Source organism: Empidonax traillii, unplaced genomic scaffold (assembly GCF_003031625.1).
Source record: "Empidonax traillii isolate 1590-97213 ecotype Southwest subspecies unplaced genomic scaffold, ASM303162v1 scaffold124:size1682992, whole genome shotgun sequence".
Classification (NCBI taxonomy): Eukaryota; Metazoa; Chordata; class Aves; order Passeriformes; family Tyrannidae; genus Empidonax; species Empidonax traillii.
The window spans coordinates 556,478-575,247 of NW_020955317.1; the positions used below are offsets into that span (position 1 = coordinate 556,478).

At 43.6% G+C, this 18,770-nt stretch overlaps 1 protein-coding gene across 13 annotated transcripts in view; it reads right to left on the reverse strand.

Annotated features, from left to right (window-relative positions):
• Nucleotides 1-18,770, reverse strand: part of PTPRT (protein tyrosine phosphatase, receptor type T) — a 436,407-nt gene that overhangs the window by 214,919 nt on the left and 202,718 nt on the right. For all 13 annotated transcript variants that reach the window (XM_027883323.1, XM_027883322.1, XM_027883316.1 and 10 more), the window contains exon 7: nt 1,604-1,897. In XM_027883323.1, coding sequence (XP_027739124.1) covers nt 1,604-1,897 — 294 coding nt within the window. The remainder of the gene's footprint in view (nt 1-1,603; nt 1,898-18,770) is intronic.

Sequence of the window (18,770 nt, forward strand, 5' to 3'; positions counted from 1 at the left end):
TCAACATCCTGCTATTTTAACCCCTGAATTAAACCAAAGCCTGCATCCTCTACAGGTGATGCAGAGAAGTTTGGCTGCTGCAGAGAGCGTGCCTGCAAAGAGACAACACAATGAGCTACAGAGCAAATCTCAGCACGTCACATTCCCATCTGCAAATGCACAGTCCCAGCCCAGGCCTGCAGCTATTTCTGATGGCGGTTAGAGAATTTGACCACGCTTATGCAGGAGAAGAAAGCCAAAAGATGAGCAGCAGAGCATGTGCCAACTTTCCTAAATAGACCAGGACATCTTCCATGTCACTTCACACCTTCCACAAAGCTCCAGCACAAAGCCTCTAAACATCTGTCCCCTACCCATGGACAGCTGATGGACAGGGCAAACACCTCTGTGCCAGGGCCTCATGCTCAGATTTCTTTACTTTCAACCAAATCTCCTGAAACAAACACTAAATATTCACTGATTTATAACCTGTATAACAAAGGATGTGCCCCATACACACCCAACAACACAATCAACCTGCCAGGCTTCCTCCTTTGGCAGAGGAAGGGGGTGCTCCTGCTGTGGACAGTGGGTGAGGGACACTACCATTTCCCCGCTTAATCTCATCCCAGGATGGCATTTGGCTGCTCTGGATGCCTTCCTCACACTTCAGTCTTGATATTTTGTCAGAAAAAGTACCTGGAACCAAGATGGCTTTGTGTAAGATTTCCACTGCTCAAACCCACTTGCTGTAAACCACTAATTTGTGGGGAGGGAAAAGAGGTTATAGAAAAAAGGAGATCAACCTTTTAGTCTCTGTCCTTTTTCCCCTGCATAGTAAGGACCTTGCAAAAACTTACAAAAATGCAAACCTTGAGAAGACAGTTGAGTGCTGGAAAAAACCTAGGAGGCAGAAAAGTGCTTTGCTTGTCCCCTTGCCCGGCAGAGCTTGATTTCCCCTAATGGCTGATGATTAATGTATGACAACAGAATGCACAGCCAATATATCTGAAACATGAGGAACATGATCCTTTAGATTTTCCTAGGAAGGCTTAGAAAGAAGATAGACTCCTCCTGTGCCTGGATCAAAACTGATCCACTCCAATATGAAAGAGAAAAGGAGGAAGGTGCAGAGTGTTTGAACAGGTTTCTTTGTCAGAAGGGAGGAGAGGAATCATCTCCATCAAATGGAACACAAAAATGCGTTTTAAAAACTAAATGCTTCCTGTTTCACCCCACTGCCCTCAAACTGGTACCAGTGCCAAGGTGTTAATAAACACTGCTGATTCATTACCCAAGAACTTGTCATGCAAAATTCTGTTATGCACTTAGAGGTGAATATTAAATCACAGACTAGCCTTAAGAACAATTTCGGTCAGAAACCTCTTGTCTTTACCCATTTCAACAAAAAGTAACCACACACTGAGGCAAAAGCTTGTCAAATACACCATGTGCATTAAAACCAACACCTGCCAAGGGAACAAAACACGGAATATCCCAGGACGTACCTGAATTCCTAATGTCAGTTCAGATGGCACACCCACAAGAAGGATGAGTGGAGGAGCCCCTGCTGTTACTCTGTGAGTAAGGGAACCAAAGTGTCGCAGAGCAGCAGAAATCCTACCTGCACACTTGGTCCTGGTGGTCAGGGGTGGCCCCGGGGGGCCCGTCCCTCCTTCCCCGGGGCGCGTGAGCAGCACTCGGATCTCGTACTCCACGTCAGGGTCCAGGTGCCACAGCTTGTAATTGGGGGAGTCCACGATGTGGGTCTCTGCCCAGTTCCCCGTGGTTGTCCGATACTCCACCTCCTTGAGGATGATGGGCCCGTCCCCGATGATGGAGTTGGCGTTGGGTTTGATCCACAGGTACGTGGCTCCCACGGCCAGGAGCTCCGGAGGGGCGATGGGGGTGGGGGGCTCTGGAGACAAAAAGAAATCAAGGAATTCTGTCAGAAAGATCAAATTTCCACTACGTATCTGTGTAGCAAGGCTGTCCCCAAAATCTACTGCAACACAGGCACAATTTCTCCTGCCATTTACCACATCTTTCATAAGAATTTTATCTGTTCCTGAAAAGAACGGTGCTTTTTTGGTGCTAAAAGATCAGCCCCTTTTTACTGGGGGGGGTAAGTATTACCAATTCAGAAACACCTGCAGTAACCACAAAGCAACCTCAGTTTAAAATAAAACCACAAAAGTCACTTCTAAAAGATCATAAGGTTTATACTTTCTCCCTCTTTTAAGCATCTGAGCAGTAGCACTCAATACAATATTGGAGGGTGAAGGGGGGAGAAGGAAGTCAATGAGAAGAAGGAAGATAAATGAGTGCATTTACCATATTCCATGAATAAAAAGTCTCCAGTACAGCCCTTTCTCTGCCCTGACACAGCAGAGTATCCCAGTCACTGACCTCTGGTTCAGCCAAATTCTCACGTTTAACATGGCACAATTAACAGCCACTGGAAAACTCAAATCACTTGCTCGTTTTCTGATTTTAGCAAGGAAAATACAGGTTAAAGATGGGATGTAATTTCTAGGCAAAGCACTGGTTGTGTGTCTGAGACAATCCTAGCAAATTTAAACACTAGGGATCTTCCCAGGACCAGTGATACCAGTAGCTGCTAGAACTGGTTTAAACTGGGGCTCCTGAAAAACTAAGAACTAAGAAAAACTCGAAGGCAACAGTGAATCAACACCTCCTGTCATGTTTGATGGCAAAGTTTGCTTAGCTTCATGGGCAAAGGTACTCAAGAAAGTCTGCATGAGACTTGAAGAGTGTCTGGATGTCTGAGAAGCAGCATGAGGAGGCAGAACTCAGCTGCTGAGCGTCACCTCTGCGAGAAAAAGCAAAGCAAGCTGATAAAAGACACCTCAGCAGCTTCCTTTGATGGGAGTTACAAAAAAAAACCAAAACAAAACAAAAAAAAACAAACCAATCTACAGAGCTCTGGCTGCCTGCCTGATTTTTATTATTCCTTTTCCCCTCTCTGTCAGTGTATAAATAAAACTTGCATACTGGAAACCACATGAATAGCGAACAGCTTTGTGGTTTGGAAAACCTGAGCTGAACTGGGCAGGATTATAAGCAATTTCCTGGATCTCATCGAGTCTTCCCTCTGTCCCACTCTGATGTGGTTTGCCCTCAGCCCAGAGGACACAAACTCTATTCTCCTATGAAGACAAGGTGGCAAAAAAGAGGGATTTTATCATGAGGGTGTTGAAACACTGGCACAGGTTGCCCAGAGAAGCTGTGGCTGCCCCATCCCTGGAAGTGTCCAAGGCCAGGTTGGACGGGGCTTGGAGCAACCTGGGCTGGTGGAAGGTGACCCTGCTCATGGCACGGGATAGAGTGAGATGGTCTTTGAGGTCCCTCCCAACCCAACCCATCCTGTGATCCCTGCCTCAAAAAAAAAGAAACCTATAAATGTAACAACACACCAATAATTAAAAGTTCCATGAGAGTTACTCTAAATTCCTCTTTTAAAGGTGATCCCTCAAAGAACCCAGAAAACTGAAACAGTGCAGGACGCACAAAAACGTGGAAGGAAAACGTCTGAGCACCCCATGATGGGAAGAAGATTCTTTCAGGTTAACATTGCTCAGTGAAGAGAAACAAATGCACAGAAACCTTTATTATTCAAAAAGATCAACTGACATGTTACTTAATTTCATTTCCTCTGGCTAACACTAATTACAAGGAGCCCTGCTACCTCCGAGGGATTGACTGCAGGAGTTGTACATTGTACCTCTGCAGGAAAAAAAAGCAATCTGAATTGCAATTGCAGCAGGTATCCAACATTAACAAAACCAGTGACACCAGCTATGTTTTCTGTGGAATGTTTATTTTTGTTTTTATTCTGTCCTCTTCCCCTAACTCCTGCCAGAATCTCTTTCTGCTATGAAATGCCAGGCTGATTATGTTTTGACTTACTAAGGTTATTGCTCCAAGAAAACTGTTTTCAAGAAAGGCATGCAGATACGTTTTCATTAAAAATCAAATTATTATAAATCACAAGCAGCTTATTACTTGTTTCTTGGTGCAAGACAATTAAAAGACAGACTTGGTGATTTTTATTCCCAATGCAAAAATGACATCTTACAAGTCACATCACAAGACAAATGAAATATTAAACTCCATTCTCCTGGGTTGCAGATTTCAATAGCAACGTGATCCAGGTTTCTTTGGGATTTGATGGCAAGTTAGAAGAGATTTATGGGACTGAGCTTAATTAATAGAGCAGTTTATCCTGCTGAACAGACATGAAAATCTCATCTAACAAGTTTAGAAACTACAATTGCCAAACTGATTTAAATTAAGATGTCACCCAGCATTACCATCTTCTCTATTTTAGTCCAAATCCAAACCTTCCTCACCAAAAAGAATTTTAATGGTGGGTTTCTCCCTCCCCCCCCCTTAATTTTCCCCTTTCTGTGCCATTTGAAAAAGAGGTGCTGCAAAATATTATAATAAAAAGGAATTTAAATTGTTGCTCCCATTTTCTGAATTTAAGAAACTAAGACAAGCAGCCATTACAGCAGTTATTCAAGGCTCAATCCCACCTCACTGAAAACAATGGATTCTTTCCTCCTGGCACCAACTGAAGAAGCAGCTTTTTTTTTTTAATATCACTGTGCCAAATGACTACAAGTGATCTAAACAAGTCATCCATTATTTAGCAAAGCTGGCACAGAAAAAAAAGGCCATTTTTTTCCCCTCTGTTCCAAACCCCACTTGTCAGTCACAGATGACCGGTCTGATGTTATGAGCTCACTATTTTAATTAAAATCTCTATGGGACCTTGATTAAATAAACATGGTGACAGATTGGCCTTTTACACATGTAACTGTGGACAACAGTATTTTAAGCCCCATTTCATCCCAACACTATTCTATATTACAGGCTTTGTCCTGCCAGTTGCTCCTTTTCAGTCACTGTCCCATCCCCTCCAGACACGGGGGAGGAAGCCACTGGTTCTCCAAGAACAAACACATCTGGAACTGGATTGCTGCAGCTGGAATATCCACCCCGAATGCCAGGCTTGGGAAGGACACAGAAAAATTATGGGAGCTCTCTTTTAAGGAAACAGAAGTAGTGCAGGCTCAAAAAAAAGGGGGTTATTGACCATGAGTAGGTTTTATTGATGTGCCAAGCAGGTCCAGTTGTGCAGACACAAAGGGAGTCTGGGATGGGCCTTTCTCCCCCCACTAGAAAAGGAAATACAGCTCAGAAGGCTGATCACTGCTAGAGCTGTAAAATGACGTGAATTTTAGTGATACAGAGTGTGAGAAAACAAAACTAACAGGAGGTACAAACCAGGCCACACAGAATCCCAGAGTATCTCGACTCAGAAGGAACCCACAAGGATCATCCAACCCAACTCCCTGCTCCTCACAGAACCACCTGAAACTCCATCGTTCAGGACAAGGGGTGATGACTTTAAACTGCCAGAGGGCAGGGTTAGATGGGATATTGGGAAGGAATTGTTCCCTGTGAGGGTGGGGAGGCCCTGGCACAGGTTGCCCAGAGAAGCTGTGGCTGCCCCATCCCTGGGAGTGTCCAAGGCCAGGTTGGACGGGGCTTGGAGCAACTTGGGATAGAGGAAAGTGTCCCTGAGCTTTAATGTCCCTTCCAACCCAAACCATCTCATGATTCTCCATGACTAAGAGCATCATCCAGACATTTCCTGAACTCTGAAAGGCCTGGTCCCATGAACACTCCACTTTCCAACTGTTGTGGAAAACACAAGTGCTTTACTCTTGGACGACAATTCCTGAGTGTTTCTACTCTACCACTGGAATATTTCTTTATTTGACTCCCTAAGCAATTTTCAGATGATGGAAGAAAAATGGGCTCATGAATCCTTAAGATGCAACTGGGAAGACTGAAAAACTAGAGAAAAAATCCTTGCCACTGTCTCCTGCGAAATAACTCATAAAAAAAGACAGTATAGAAAATGTAATCTTCAAGCAGCTGGAGAAACCTCTTAAGCTATGGATTTTATATTAACAACACTCTTTTTTTTTTTTTTTTTAATTACTTCCTTGTTCATAACAAACCCATCTGATAACCCATAGAGCCACAGGGATCATGACCTCTCATTTGCAAGGGATGGCCTAGGGGATGCTTTTAGACAAAAAGAGCCCCCAGTGCCACAAAACTCTGGAACACCACCAAGTTCAACCATTCTGTTTCTGAAGTGCCACCCTGGACTCCCTCATTTCGTTACTGTTTTGTTTTCTCACAACATACAGCACAGTTTCTAAAAATAACATCAGAAGAGACACATTTTTTTTTCTTATCCTCTGGGGAATGGAGAGGTGGGACGGGAGCTGCTCTCAAAAGACATAAGCCTGACAAGCAGGATCTGTGTTTCCAAACATGATACTGCTTATTCCCCTACTAATGGGAATTGTAAGCTTTTCTCACCACGTCCCAAATGAGCAGCTGTGGACTGTGCCTGCCAAACGGATAAGGGCGGCACTGGAAGGCAAGGAAACCAAATTTCAAGCTTCTCAAAACTCTTTTTTCAGCAAAAAAAAAAAAAAAAAATACAGAACATAATGCATTTATAGAGTTTTGTACAAACAGCAAGACTGTCTGAGCAGCATCCTCAGGCACCCTCTCCAGGTTTACACCACAGCAATGAGCAGGCTGAGCTCTGAATGTGGGTATTTATACTGGCCAGTGTTTATCAGCACACTCCTACCACTGCCACAAATGCAGCAGGTGAATTCTGTTTTCCAGTGATTGCCCAAACTTCCACTTATTGCACAAAAAAACCCCTGACGTGGATTTTACAGTATTTAACGAGGTGATCTCACTGTGCTGACGCTGCACTGATAATTTTTGTCTAAAGGAGAGACACCCAGATCTGTCTCATGAGATGTAAACAGCCTGACAGCAGTGGCACGAGCCAACAGTGTTGAAAGACTCTGCCAGAGCATCAGTAAAATCGTTCATTAATCCACCTGGACAGGTAAATTGCACCAGTGAATGATGTGGTCTGTGCCCAAAGAAAAGTACCCCAGAACCAATTCTGATGTGAACAATCCCAAATATTTAATTAGAGCTAAAATCCAGAAAAGTGAGAGAAGAGGAAGACTGAGGATTTCTACAGCCTGTGGAACAAGGGCTGTGGTTTCACAGCTTTCTGTATTTTAGAGGTGCAAAAGCCTTTTCTGTTGGTTTTTGCATCCCATTATGAAACAGGAGGAAACAGCAGGAAAACTCCACCCTGACACCCCTCTAATCTGTTCCCATACAGGGCTCTTCCTGCCCTTGTTGAGATCAACACCACATCCACCCTCCTGAACCATCAGCCATGGAATGTTTATGTGCTTGTAGCAATCAGTGTACCCTTTTAGCTCATGGCAGGCTGGGTACCCACCTGAAGAGCTGGGACACCAGAGCAGCAGGTGAGGGGCTGCTTTAGACACTGTTGTGCTGTGCTGTAGATCACCACATTTAAGGGCAGCACTCTCCATCTGATGCTTCTCCCCAACAAATTCATTAACAGAGCTCTCTGAAACACAATCCTCATGTGCCACCACATGTAAGGTGCTTTTTTCCTCCTGCTTTTCCCTCGAGAGCTGGTGCTTCTGTCTGCAGGGGACTCACCACACGTTTCATGTTCAAGGAGTGAGGGAGAAAACAAAAACGAGCCAGAAAGATGTGAAAGAATTGAGCAAAGTGGTCAAAGAATCAGCACAACAGCAATGAGAAACGAGATGAGCAGATCCCAGGGGACAGCAATCAATAGCACCAAAGAAAGGCAATGGAGCAAGAGACTCAGTATTTGAAAGGATACTCATCTTCTAACATCCCCAAAGCCTCGAATTCAAACAGACTATTCCCTTTCTATCTCACAGCAGCACAGGTGCAGTCTTTATATACAAAGGGAGAACTTGCTGCAGCCTGATGAAAATGAGGAACACATATCCTCTGTGTATTATCCCCTTGAGAAGCAGAGGAAATGCTCCTTGGTGATTTGAACACGTATGTTCTCCATTAAGCAACTGGGTTTAAAGAGAAGAAGAACACAACAGTGCTTACAAGAGTTACTGTACCAGGAGAAAACCTCTTAACCATTTCCTAAAAGCACTGCAGTCCCACGGACTCACAGAATCAACCAGGTTGGAAAAGAGACCTCTCAGATCATCGAGTCCAACCACGCAAAGCAGCTGGAACAAACCCTGGCTGAAGGAAGTTCACCTGCACCAGTGTCATCCTATCAAGCAACCATCTCCAAAGTCCAGGGAGAGCTGGCACAGCTCCACTGCCTCCTGCCAACCCTTCCAATGGTGTTAACAGGCTGAAGGAGAGGGGCACCAGACACCAAGTGGGAATTACAGCAGAGCGCTATTTCATTAGCATTTCACACTATTTGTGCCTCAGAAGCTTAGCCTGAATCCCACCAGAGCCTCAGAGGATGCTTTCATTCCCTAATAAAGAAGAAAATAGCATCGGATTAGTTGAACAGTATCTCATTTCCCAGCGTAAATTAAGTGAATTAGATGGAAGAGTCTGTGCTCTAATTGTAAAGCTTATTACAAGAACTCACAGAGATTAGAACTGAATGCTTCTCTTTGAGCAATCATTTGTACTGTAACACAGTTAAAAAAAGGTGACTATAGACTCTCCCAAGGCTCAGCACCGATGTGTAGGAATCTCCAGTGTTGCAGCAAAACACATTCCTAAGCCTTGTTGCATCCAGAGTGCCAGAAGGCAACCTCTCCCACGTGGATGGGAGCACTACCCTCCACAGTGCTCAGGCAGGCTCTGTAGGTAATCTCCAAGAATGGCAAACTCCCCAGGGCTGGAATCATGGACAATTAACTCACAGTTTTAAAGTGCATGTAATTTTCTGAGGTTTTCAACTGCAAAACAGCTACGAGAAACGCATCAAAAAAAAGAGCAGAACATGCTTCCTGTTGCCTATGGAATGTCAGAAAGAGACCTTTCATGGACTACAAGAGGCCCAACACAAGGACTTTTGTGCATCCACGAGCTGATTAAAAACAACCTGACTTTTACTTTGTAGGTTTTGTATGTTCTAATCTGTACTAATTATCTCAGGTTCCCCTTTGTAGTCAAAGGAGAGGAATGGGCTCATCCTAAGGTACATTTCTAAGATAAAATTAATCCCTCCATCTTTGGACTGCTATTAAAATGTGAGATGCATTTAACCTCCTCTGCTCTTATGTTCTCAGCACATGGCCTTCAGTGTGAAATTCAGTCAGGTACTGCATCAGTCAGTCTATTAAAGGGGAAGCCAAGAAATAATACTGAGCACCTGCAAACCCCTCTGAATGTCCTCACCCAGGGCAGCAGAACTTGGGTACTGCAATCTAAAAGCACCACATGAAGATAAATGGTGATTCTTTTCTCTGGAAAAGATTGAGCACAACTCCCTTTCCTTTTATATATTCAGCCAGAGCGTGCACTGGTGACAGTGATGCTCTTTGACTTAATAATTCAGTACTTAAAGTGCTTGCCAAAGAAAGAATTTCATTCTCTTACTAAGACTGTTCTGAGGCTGGAGCCTCTTGGTCCCTTCAGTTGAGATTGTGCCATACACAGAAAAAAAGGTTCAGGTTTCACATGACCAAAACACCAGTAAAAATAAAAAGACCATGACTTTCTCTATCCAGCATCTGACTGCTCCATTTTGATCCACCAGGATCGTGTCCAATGTGCTTGAACCAAGTCCTGTTCTCCAAACTCAGCCTTGATACATGTTCCTCCAGAGACAATTAGTAATTTTTAATTTTTGCCACTTCCCTCATTTCTGGGATTTGACAGGCACATCAGGTATGTGTGGAGTATAACATTTTATATTAACCTTGAAATGACCTATGAAGAAGAACAAGTTTGTGTTTAACATAAGAACATATCTGAATGCAGTATGAGAACTAAGAGCTAAGGGATATGAAAATACAGGAGCTTTCAAGAACCTCTGGTCAAAACAGTGATTTCTCCACTAGAAATTACTGCAACTTCACATTCACCAACTGTCTTTCAAGTTGCAGGTTACTTCTGAACCTGTGTCCAAGTCCTCTTCCTCCCAGGTGAGAAATCCCAGGGTTAGTATAATCTTTTCCTATTTCCAATCCACACTTCTTCCTTTAGCAGCCAGTTCTCTCCCACTACAATATGACAAATCAGTCTATGAGTTGCTCTAAGGTTGCTCTTCCTTATTGCTCCACCATATGTGTACAAAGACATGGAAAACTTCATCCACACCCCACCAACACGAAGGGCGTCTTCCCCCAGGCAGTACCAAAGGGCAGTTTTAGCTCTCTCTCTCTCATGTTTCTGACTCCATGGACTATGTGAGCTCATACATCACGTGTTATTAAATCTGTTTCAGCTTTCTGCATGAACAAGCTGCTGATGTCCCACAGGGACATTTTTTCTAAAAAGGGAAAAAAAAAAAAAAAAAAAGGAAAAGGAAAAGTAGAAAGGCAGGGAATAAACACATAAACCATGAAACATGTAATTTCAGGTCAACTCAAGTTCAAGCAGCTTCCTCAGTTGCTATGCTACCAGTGGCGGTGGTGGGAAAGGACGGAGGCAAAAGGATTTTACAGCTTCATCTCTAGTGGCTATTTAGCAACTTCTGCTCTCTGGCACATCTCTGTGTGCAGGATGAAGGATTGCTGGTCTCTAAGCTGCTGAAATGGCAAGTGACTGGAGGTATTGACTACTAGGAGGCAGCACGGAATGGTTTGTCTGGATTGATTAAGTGCCTTAATCCATAGCAACCTGCTAGGATTGCAGGAAAAGCCTGAGGCAGGATTCTTCATTTCATTTAAAGGAAAAGTGGGGAAGCAAACATCCTCACTGCCCTTTCCCTCCCTGGCCAGCACCTGGGGACGTGCAGAACAGATGAGGAGCAGTGAGGAGAACTGAGGAACAGCCAGGCTGGAGTTTAAACTTGAGAGAGCAACCACGGCTGTGATTTCCAGACTCAACCATGTGCAATCCCACTGACACTGATCCCTCAAACATCTGTACCCCAGAGCTTAAAGAGGGAGGACACCGGTGTGTGCACGTGCAGGGCCCTTCAAGGAACTGCCCAGAGCTCATCCTCATAATATTCTGGTGAAGGAAGTCTGAGTATGTTGTTTTATAGTTGGAAGTAATGATTAATGGATGGCTGTGGGGCCAGAGACTGAATGCAGACTTGTGTTCCAGCCTACAGACTTTATGACCTCCTACAAAGAAGTGTATGCCAGGCTTGACATACAAATGTAGGGTTTTTCAGTCCATAAAAAGAAAAATGTTCTCGTTTCATCATTTATTTCCTCGTGACAGATCAGTAAAAAACACTGATCACAGCTGACCATGAGGAGGCAAGTCAGATCCGACTTTAAAAGGAGCTGATGCTGTAATAGTGGATTGCAAATGGGCCAGTGGGGATCTTGGGGAGCCTCCACGTGGAGACAACCCCCGAGGAACCTTCAACCAATGTTCCTTTATCACCTGAGGGAGCATCTGTTAAACTATCTGGGCAACCAAGTCTCAGAGTGGGTGGTCACCTGAGAGCAGGTTTGCTTGACAGTAATCTGAGCAAGAATCTGATCTCAGCATTCACATGAAACTTGGATGAAGCTGAAATGGCTGATTCCCAAAGGAACTTTGTGGAATGCTCATTTTGGGAAGTCATTCCTTCTGTCTTCACTGACTGAAATTACAGACTTCATTCAAATCTCAAAGTTTTCTCCCTTTTCTTCTTTCCCTGGGGTAAGCACAGATGTACACCCTGGGAAACCTGAAGAAACTACTTGAATAACTGGGTATCAATGATATTTAAATATTGCTCATGCAGATTCCAGAACATGCACAGTAATAACACCTGCAGCAATTGTCCTATGGTTTTACACCTGAAGTAGCACATTTCATCCCAGAAATCCAACACAAGGATTAATCATCCTTCCACTTCTATTAACTACAAAGTGTGAGAAAGAGCCAAGTTGCTGCCAATAACTGTTCTGCTGCCACTAAGGCCATGCTGCTTATACGGCTGTATGAGCAACTTAATAATTTATCACAAAATCTGTATGGGGATTCTTTGCTTGGGGTGGCAAATTAAAAAAATCAATGTCCAGCAAGCTCAGCACCAGGAAGAACAAGTTCCATGGCAGTTTCCAGAACACAAAGGGATCTCTTCCACCTCTAAGTCATAAGCCAGTCTCTCCATCTAATGTAAAATATGCACAATAGAAGAAGGTCTGCCTGACACACAGAGATGTAACCCCAAAATTCAGTGTTTGCATTAATACTACTGTATTTTGATTATTTTTTCCTGAGAAAAGGAACAACCTTCCTACTTCTGAATGTCCTTGCAAGAATATGTGACAACCAACCTTATTAACCTTAAAGACTTGAAGGCCATCAGAGATCCAGGATATTATAGTTTTGACCCCCTTTCATAAGTCTCCCAATATTCCCAAGGATGCCTGCAGTTAGTTACGGAATCCTTTCTGTTACATCCTTACTCACTGCTGTGTTGTCCCTGAGACAGTTAAAAAAACCCAAGATCTACTACCAGATAAATCTTGGAATTTATCCAGGCTTTGCAAGAGCTGCACCATGGCTTATGGAGTTTAGGTTACAGGGCTGAAGGGATTTTTTAATGGGTCCTGTATCTGAAAACCAGTGTTAATTCAGCTTGGGCCCTGCACAGGCAGGATCTACCTGCATTGGGGGTTATGTTGATTTCCCATCACACCAAATTTTACGCATACCCACCAAGATCTCAAAGTCAGCTTCCTTGAAAGAAAAACCCTGTTCTAAAATATATGCTCGAGTGGTAGAAATGGTAGGTTGAAAGGTTCTATAAGGGAGGTGGAAGACAGGTATTTCCTGTTCTACAAATTTCCTAAAACACAACCTGCAGATGTCCAGGCAATGCCTGTACATGTGACCAAGCAGACTGCTGGTAGTTTCCTCACTGAAGCAAACGTTTCTGTCCAGAGTTTTCTGCTCATAGCATATTATCATCCCCCCCCAATCAATGCAAATTGAACCCGGGCTTTCCTGAGAAGGTGCAGATTCAATTTGGATTTACTGATTTAATCAGCTGAGAGTTCCTTGCGGAGTCTGCTCCCCTACAGGCACACATTGACTAAGCTCCTGAGATTCTGCATGTGCTGCAAAAGCTAAAAACAGGGGGTGGGAAAGGATGGTAAATCTACCAGGACATGAGGGAAGCTTTGTTTTTTTTTAACATCCTTAATAACAGCACAAAGCTCATACCGATGGATCCTTTCAGGATGATGCACACTGGCACCCAGGCTTTGATCTGCCACTTTCTAATCCCGGTATTCCCTAAGTACAGCTCCCAGCAGGTCAAGGACCATCAAGAAACAGCAACACACTCAAGTTTTCTGGTTGAAACAAGAACACCAAGGCTACCTGAGCACGAGGCCAGACCTGAGGAAGAGCTTCACTGCAGCAGAGTGGGACTGGAGGTCAGAGAAGCGGATTCCAGGCATTTGTATCTGTCCATACCTGCAGCATTTGTACTGCTGCGATGTCTCCAGCATCAGGGTGATGAGCACTCGAGAAAGAGCCTCTAACACCAGACAGTTCGTACTCAGCACACGTGGACAGCCAGAACTGCAGTGATGAGTGTCAGCCGGCAAGACAGGCTGCAGTCTTTGTGCATTATCAGCCCGTTACCAAGTGCTTTGTAGTCATAATAACAAAACTGAGAGACGCCAATTACCATAATAGTGAGCACATAATCAGCAGCAGCCTGAACAACTTGTCATCCCGCAAAACTGAAGAATCAGCAGCTGAAATTCAAAGTGACCAGCACAGGAGTTGGCACAAAAAGTTTTCTTCCTACATCAGAGCTTCAAATCACGATTTGGAAAAATTATTTTTCTCCTTTGTGAGGGATGTTTATTGCTTGATACAAGGACTGTATTTCTTCACTCAGTAGAGAAGTTATGATGTTTAATTCCATTATTCTGGGATTTGAAGCGCTGATGGATAAACAAGACCAGCAAGGAGGTGCCACAGAGTTTGGAAATCTGAGTTTTGAACTCTAAGGCTGCATCTTTCATGTTGAACCGAAATATCAAAGGTTGATTATGCATTTGCTACGTACACAAAATGGAGTTGGAACACATAAGGGCTTTTCATCCCATTATTTTGTACATGTGGAATTCCTGCTGACGCAGATCAAAGCAAAATTTTAAGCAGAGGAGTCCCTGTCTAATAAAACAGCTGTCACATAAATCATCAGGAATGTCTGTTAGTGATTTAATCGCTACATAATTATCAAACTGGGGTCAAAACTCCACGCTGTCAGTAATCCCTGTCAGGTACCTGACAATTCCTGCACATCTCAACTTGAAACAGGATTGCAGAGTTTCACTGGAACAAAGCAACTGCAGGAAGAAACAGCAACACAAACCTCTAGAACAGTCTTGTTCAACTGTTTGGAAGGACCTGACCCGAGTAAGCACAGCAAAGAATTCAGCTCTTCCAGTCCTCTTCCATTTCTTTCCTGTCTTTACAAGCAGAAACCTACACTGTCCAAATAAAGTCTCCTGATGAGGTCTTTCTTCAGAGTCACAGAAAAACCATTTATTGTTCAAACTTGTAAATTTACATTGCCTTGGAGACCAAATACAAAACACTGGAAGTGAACTGTTGGACACAATCACCTAGAGAAAAAGTATTATAGGTCAAATCCCACCCAAAATACTCGCACCAGGGAAATCTATTTCTTGGTAAGGCTATTTAACCCAAACTGTTTCGCTCCAAAGCAAATTCTTGTTGCTCGACTCAGAGTTCCCCTTTCCAAGATATCCTTAAAAACAGCAGAACATCTCCTGAGTTGAGAGTAGGTAGGTACAGTTTGTGGTGCTGCGCCTGGCTTTGGTGAATAGCTTTGTTAACCATTCATCAGCTTAGCTCCTTGTAGATTTGCTTAATTATTTAAGAAATACAAAGTTTATTTGGTTCTGGGCCCAATTCTCATCTAGTTTATGCTGGTGCAAGTCCAAAATAAATGGAGGTACCACTGTGATGCAAATAAGCCGAGTTTCTGCTCTTTTGTTCCTCAGTAATCTGAAATGAAGATTCCTTATCCTTCCCAGGCAAGCTGAGAGGAACCAGCACCAGAGGGAACTATTTTCCAGCAGAATCAGCACCGTGCCTGCTCTGAACCCATTCGTTGCTTAGTAGGACCCTGGCACAGCTCCACAGTCCAACGAACACAATTAAAAATGACTTGATGAATTTGGTCCATTGAACAGGTGGCTGTAACCAGTCTGGAGGGAAGGACACTCTATGCCAGCTTGAAATACTTGATGTTTTCTAGAACTGTTTAAACAACAATAGGTTCTCTGGACCTGAGCACCAGATGCATTTCAAGCACCCCAACCGATGGTTGCCAAAAACTCTGCAAATACCAGGAGCAAAAAGCGGGAGCGAGGGAAAAAGTACCTTCCATGGCACAAATACTTAATTAGGTCCTGGGGTACTGGGAAATGGGGGATGAGGAAGGAGGTAGTCAGGAAAGGACACTGCTCAGTGAATGCAGTTGTTGCAGAGTGAGCCTGCCTCCCAGGGTCTGGCTGGGATCCCTAACAAATCCAGGGAAGGGCAGAGCCAGCAGCTCACAGTCAAAACAGCCAGTGCCAACCAGATAAAAAGTGACTGGAGACAAAAAGAAAAATTGTCGGGGAGCTTGTCAGGCTGACAGGCACACGCTGATGATACCCAGAGCTGCCTCTCTGGGGGCACAGAGGTACAATAATAGGGTTTTAAATAGAGTTGTCTGACGGTGGTTTGTGATAAGATTACACAAACCCCCGATTTTGAGAAGTGTGCAATAATTTCATGAAAGGAAAGAGCTGAGCTAAACCCACCCGGACCTTCTGAGCAGCTACAGTTGTTTCATGCACAGGTATTCTACTCCCTAAGCAAAACACTGCAGGATTTCATTTCCAGCAGCGTTAAAGTGATGGAATAACCAGAAAAGGGCACACTGGGAGTAATGGAACAGATACAGAACCAGCCCCAAAGCTGCAACAAAACCCTCTGAAATCTGAAACTTTATTGCCAGCGTTCCTGATTATTAAATGGGAGACAAGGAAAACCACGGAAACAAATCTGCTGCTTTCATCTCACAAAACCTATTTCAAAAGTTCTCCAGGAGAAGGCACCGGCTCTTGAATACTTTATATTATATGTACACCTTCAACTCTGCTGCTGATCTTGACAGCTGCACTTTAATTTGTGTAACTCTTATTGGAATTTGAGTAAAATATGGAATACAGAGAATCTGCAAAGCGATTTAGAGCCATTACATCCACATCTGCCACCAGCTGCCAGTTTGAATGAGATCTGCACACAACTGGCAGGCACTCACTTCATTGGTAATAAAACCCACGGCTGTGCTTCCTTGGGATCTACCAATATTCACTGTATAAAAGCAAGCTGCCCTGAAACATGGACAGGAAAACTGAGATGAATTCACACAGAATCTACAAGCTTCAGTGCAAAGAAAACAGTGGTCCACTTATCCTGATATTACTGTAAATGCCTCAGCTTTATCTGAGAATGTAAATCACCTCTCCGTATGAATTCAAAAACTTCTCAATGATACAAAGGCAAGTTAGAAGTTAGAATTAGGAGGATGTATGTTACAGGGAATAACAAGTGATTCACATACACTTTTTGCCTTTTATAGTGTTCTTGGGAGCTTGTTTGGAATTTACTGAGCATGGAAATGCCAAATGAATTTCAAGTACTGCCTTAGCTGCCAATCCATTACACCATCCCTTGCAATTTTAACTTGCAGCTCCTGACTGCCTGTGGCACCAGCTTTGGATTCCAGTCCTTACATTTAGAAGGTCTTGTTATCCTGTGGAAAGCACTGTATTAACATTTCATCCCACCTCCCAAATAAGGGGGGCTCACAGTGGAACATTTCCCAAGGTTTTATAACGGAAACACGAACACACTGGAGGCTACAAATGAGCTCTGTTCCACAGCAATGGGTTTCAATATCAAAATGACTTTTACAGACAGTTATTAAGTTTAATCATGAGTTTAAAGTCCTTCTTTATGAGACATTATCACAGCAGGCAGGAGCAGACAAAAAAAGAGGACACTGCTGCCTCTTCCATCTTATTCATTGGTAAAGCCTCACATTCCAGGGGGTGAACAGGAACAACTGGCAGGTCAGCAGGCAATGTTCCCTGACACCCCTGCTGCAGGGGGAAGCACTTCTGCTGCTGGGAAATCCAGCACAATGCATCTGTAAGAGCTGCAGGAATAGCTGGACACTCCAGTAGTTCCTGGTCCTGAGAGGCAGGAACAATAATGCAGTAGGATCATAACCCCAGGTGTCAGGGAAGAAGATTTTGGCCCGTTTAAGGTTCTGCCTGGAAGAATCCCATGGTTCCTGGAGACAAGAGTGGTCCAGGACATCTGGCTGATTTCCAATGAGCGCCTTGTCAAAGCTCAACATGAACTGGCAAGCTGCTCGTGCAGTGATTGCCACGGAAAACTGAGAACTAGTGGAACCAGCCCCAGGGTTGTGCAGAGCACAGCCAGCTCGCAATGACACACACAGCTCAAAAGTTCAAGGAGATGAACACACCCAGCAGCCTGAACCATCTCAGGACTGGGGAAAACACTGCACCTAGTGAAGCCAGAGAGGAGTCAAAGCAGGTCCAGTGAGTTGCTGGCAGTTCCACAAGCAGACTGACAATTCTGTGCTTGCAGAATACTTCTCTTCATCAGAAAGCCAGTATTTCCCTAATGGTTTTGTGTGCATGTTCCTCACAGTTACTGCCATAATTTACACTTTTATGTTTAAGCCTGTTTTCACTGCAGGCATAAACAAGGTTTTGATTTTTAAAGGTCTGGACTTTTAAGGATGGGCCTGTAACACATGCCAAAAGGAACTCACAAAAACTAAGAGCAGGTCTCCAGCTTCTTGAAAATAGATTAAAAAAAAAAAAAAAAAAGATAAAACCCAACCAAACACACCAATTTCTCTACATTAGTCAACACACAAGGAAGCAAAAATATTCTGAATAATTACAATTAGATCGTGGTATGGTTTGTCCTCCCAACATAAGGGATGCAAAGGCTTTCACTGAGCTTTAATTGTGTGAAGGCAGCAGGCAAAGTAACAGATCATGGAGAAAGCAGCACACACAGGGCTCCCACGGCACAGTCCCACAGGTATCCCAAGCTGTGCCTGTGCTGTGTGGCCAGACTAAAATCCACAAGTCGATATCCACAATTAGCTAACTTGACCCACACGGCCTTTTCAAGTATCTTTTAAGTGCCTTTTACTTGAATTATGTGTTACAAACCCCTTCATTTCTTTGATTCATTAAGTTCAATGCCTCCTTCACACGCTCAGTAACAGCAGTATCTGCCTCTTCAATCAGCACAATCCCTCAAGAGACCCAAGGTAACCACACGAAAGGAGCACAGGCACATGAAAGTGGAGATTTAAAAAATTTCATCTGATACAATTAATTACTCAGCTGGCCTAATTTACCTCTGAATTGCACCCAGTTCTTGTCCTCAAAAATCACAGCAGAGATTTATATTCTAAAGCCTGTGAATCAACGTTTTCTAATCAAAAGACACAGTGCTGGAATTCTAGACATCTTTTACCTTCTCAGGACAATGAGCTACTGCAGCTGAGCTAAGGTAGAGAAGGAAGGAAAAGAAAGAGAGAAAGAGTAAAAGAAAGAGAGAGAAAAAAAGAGAGGAAAAGAAAAAAGGAAAGAGGGAAAGGAGGA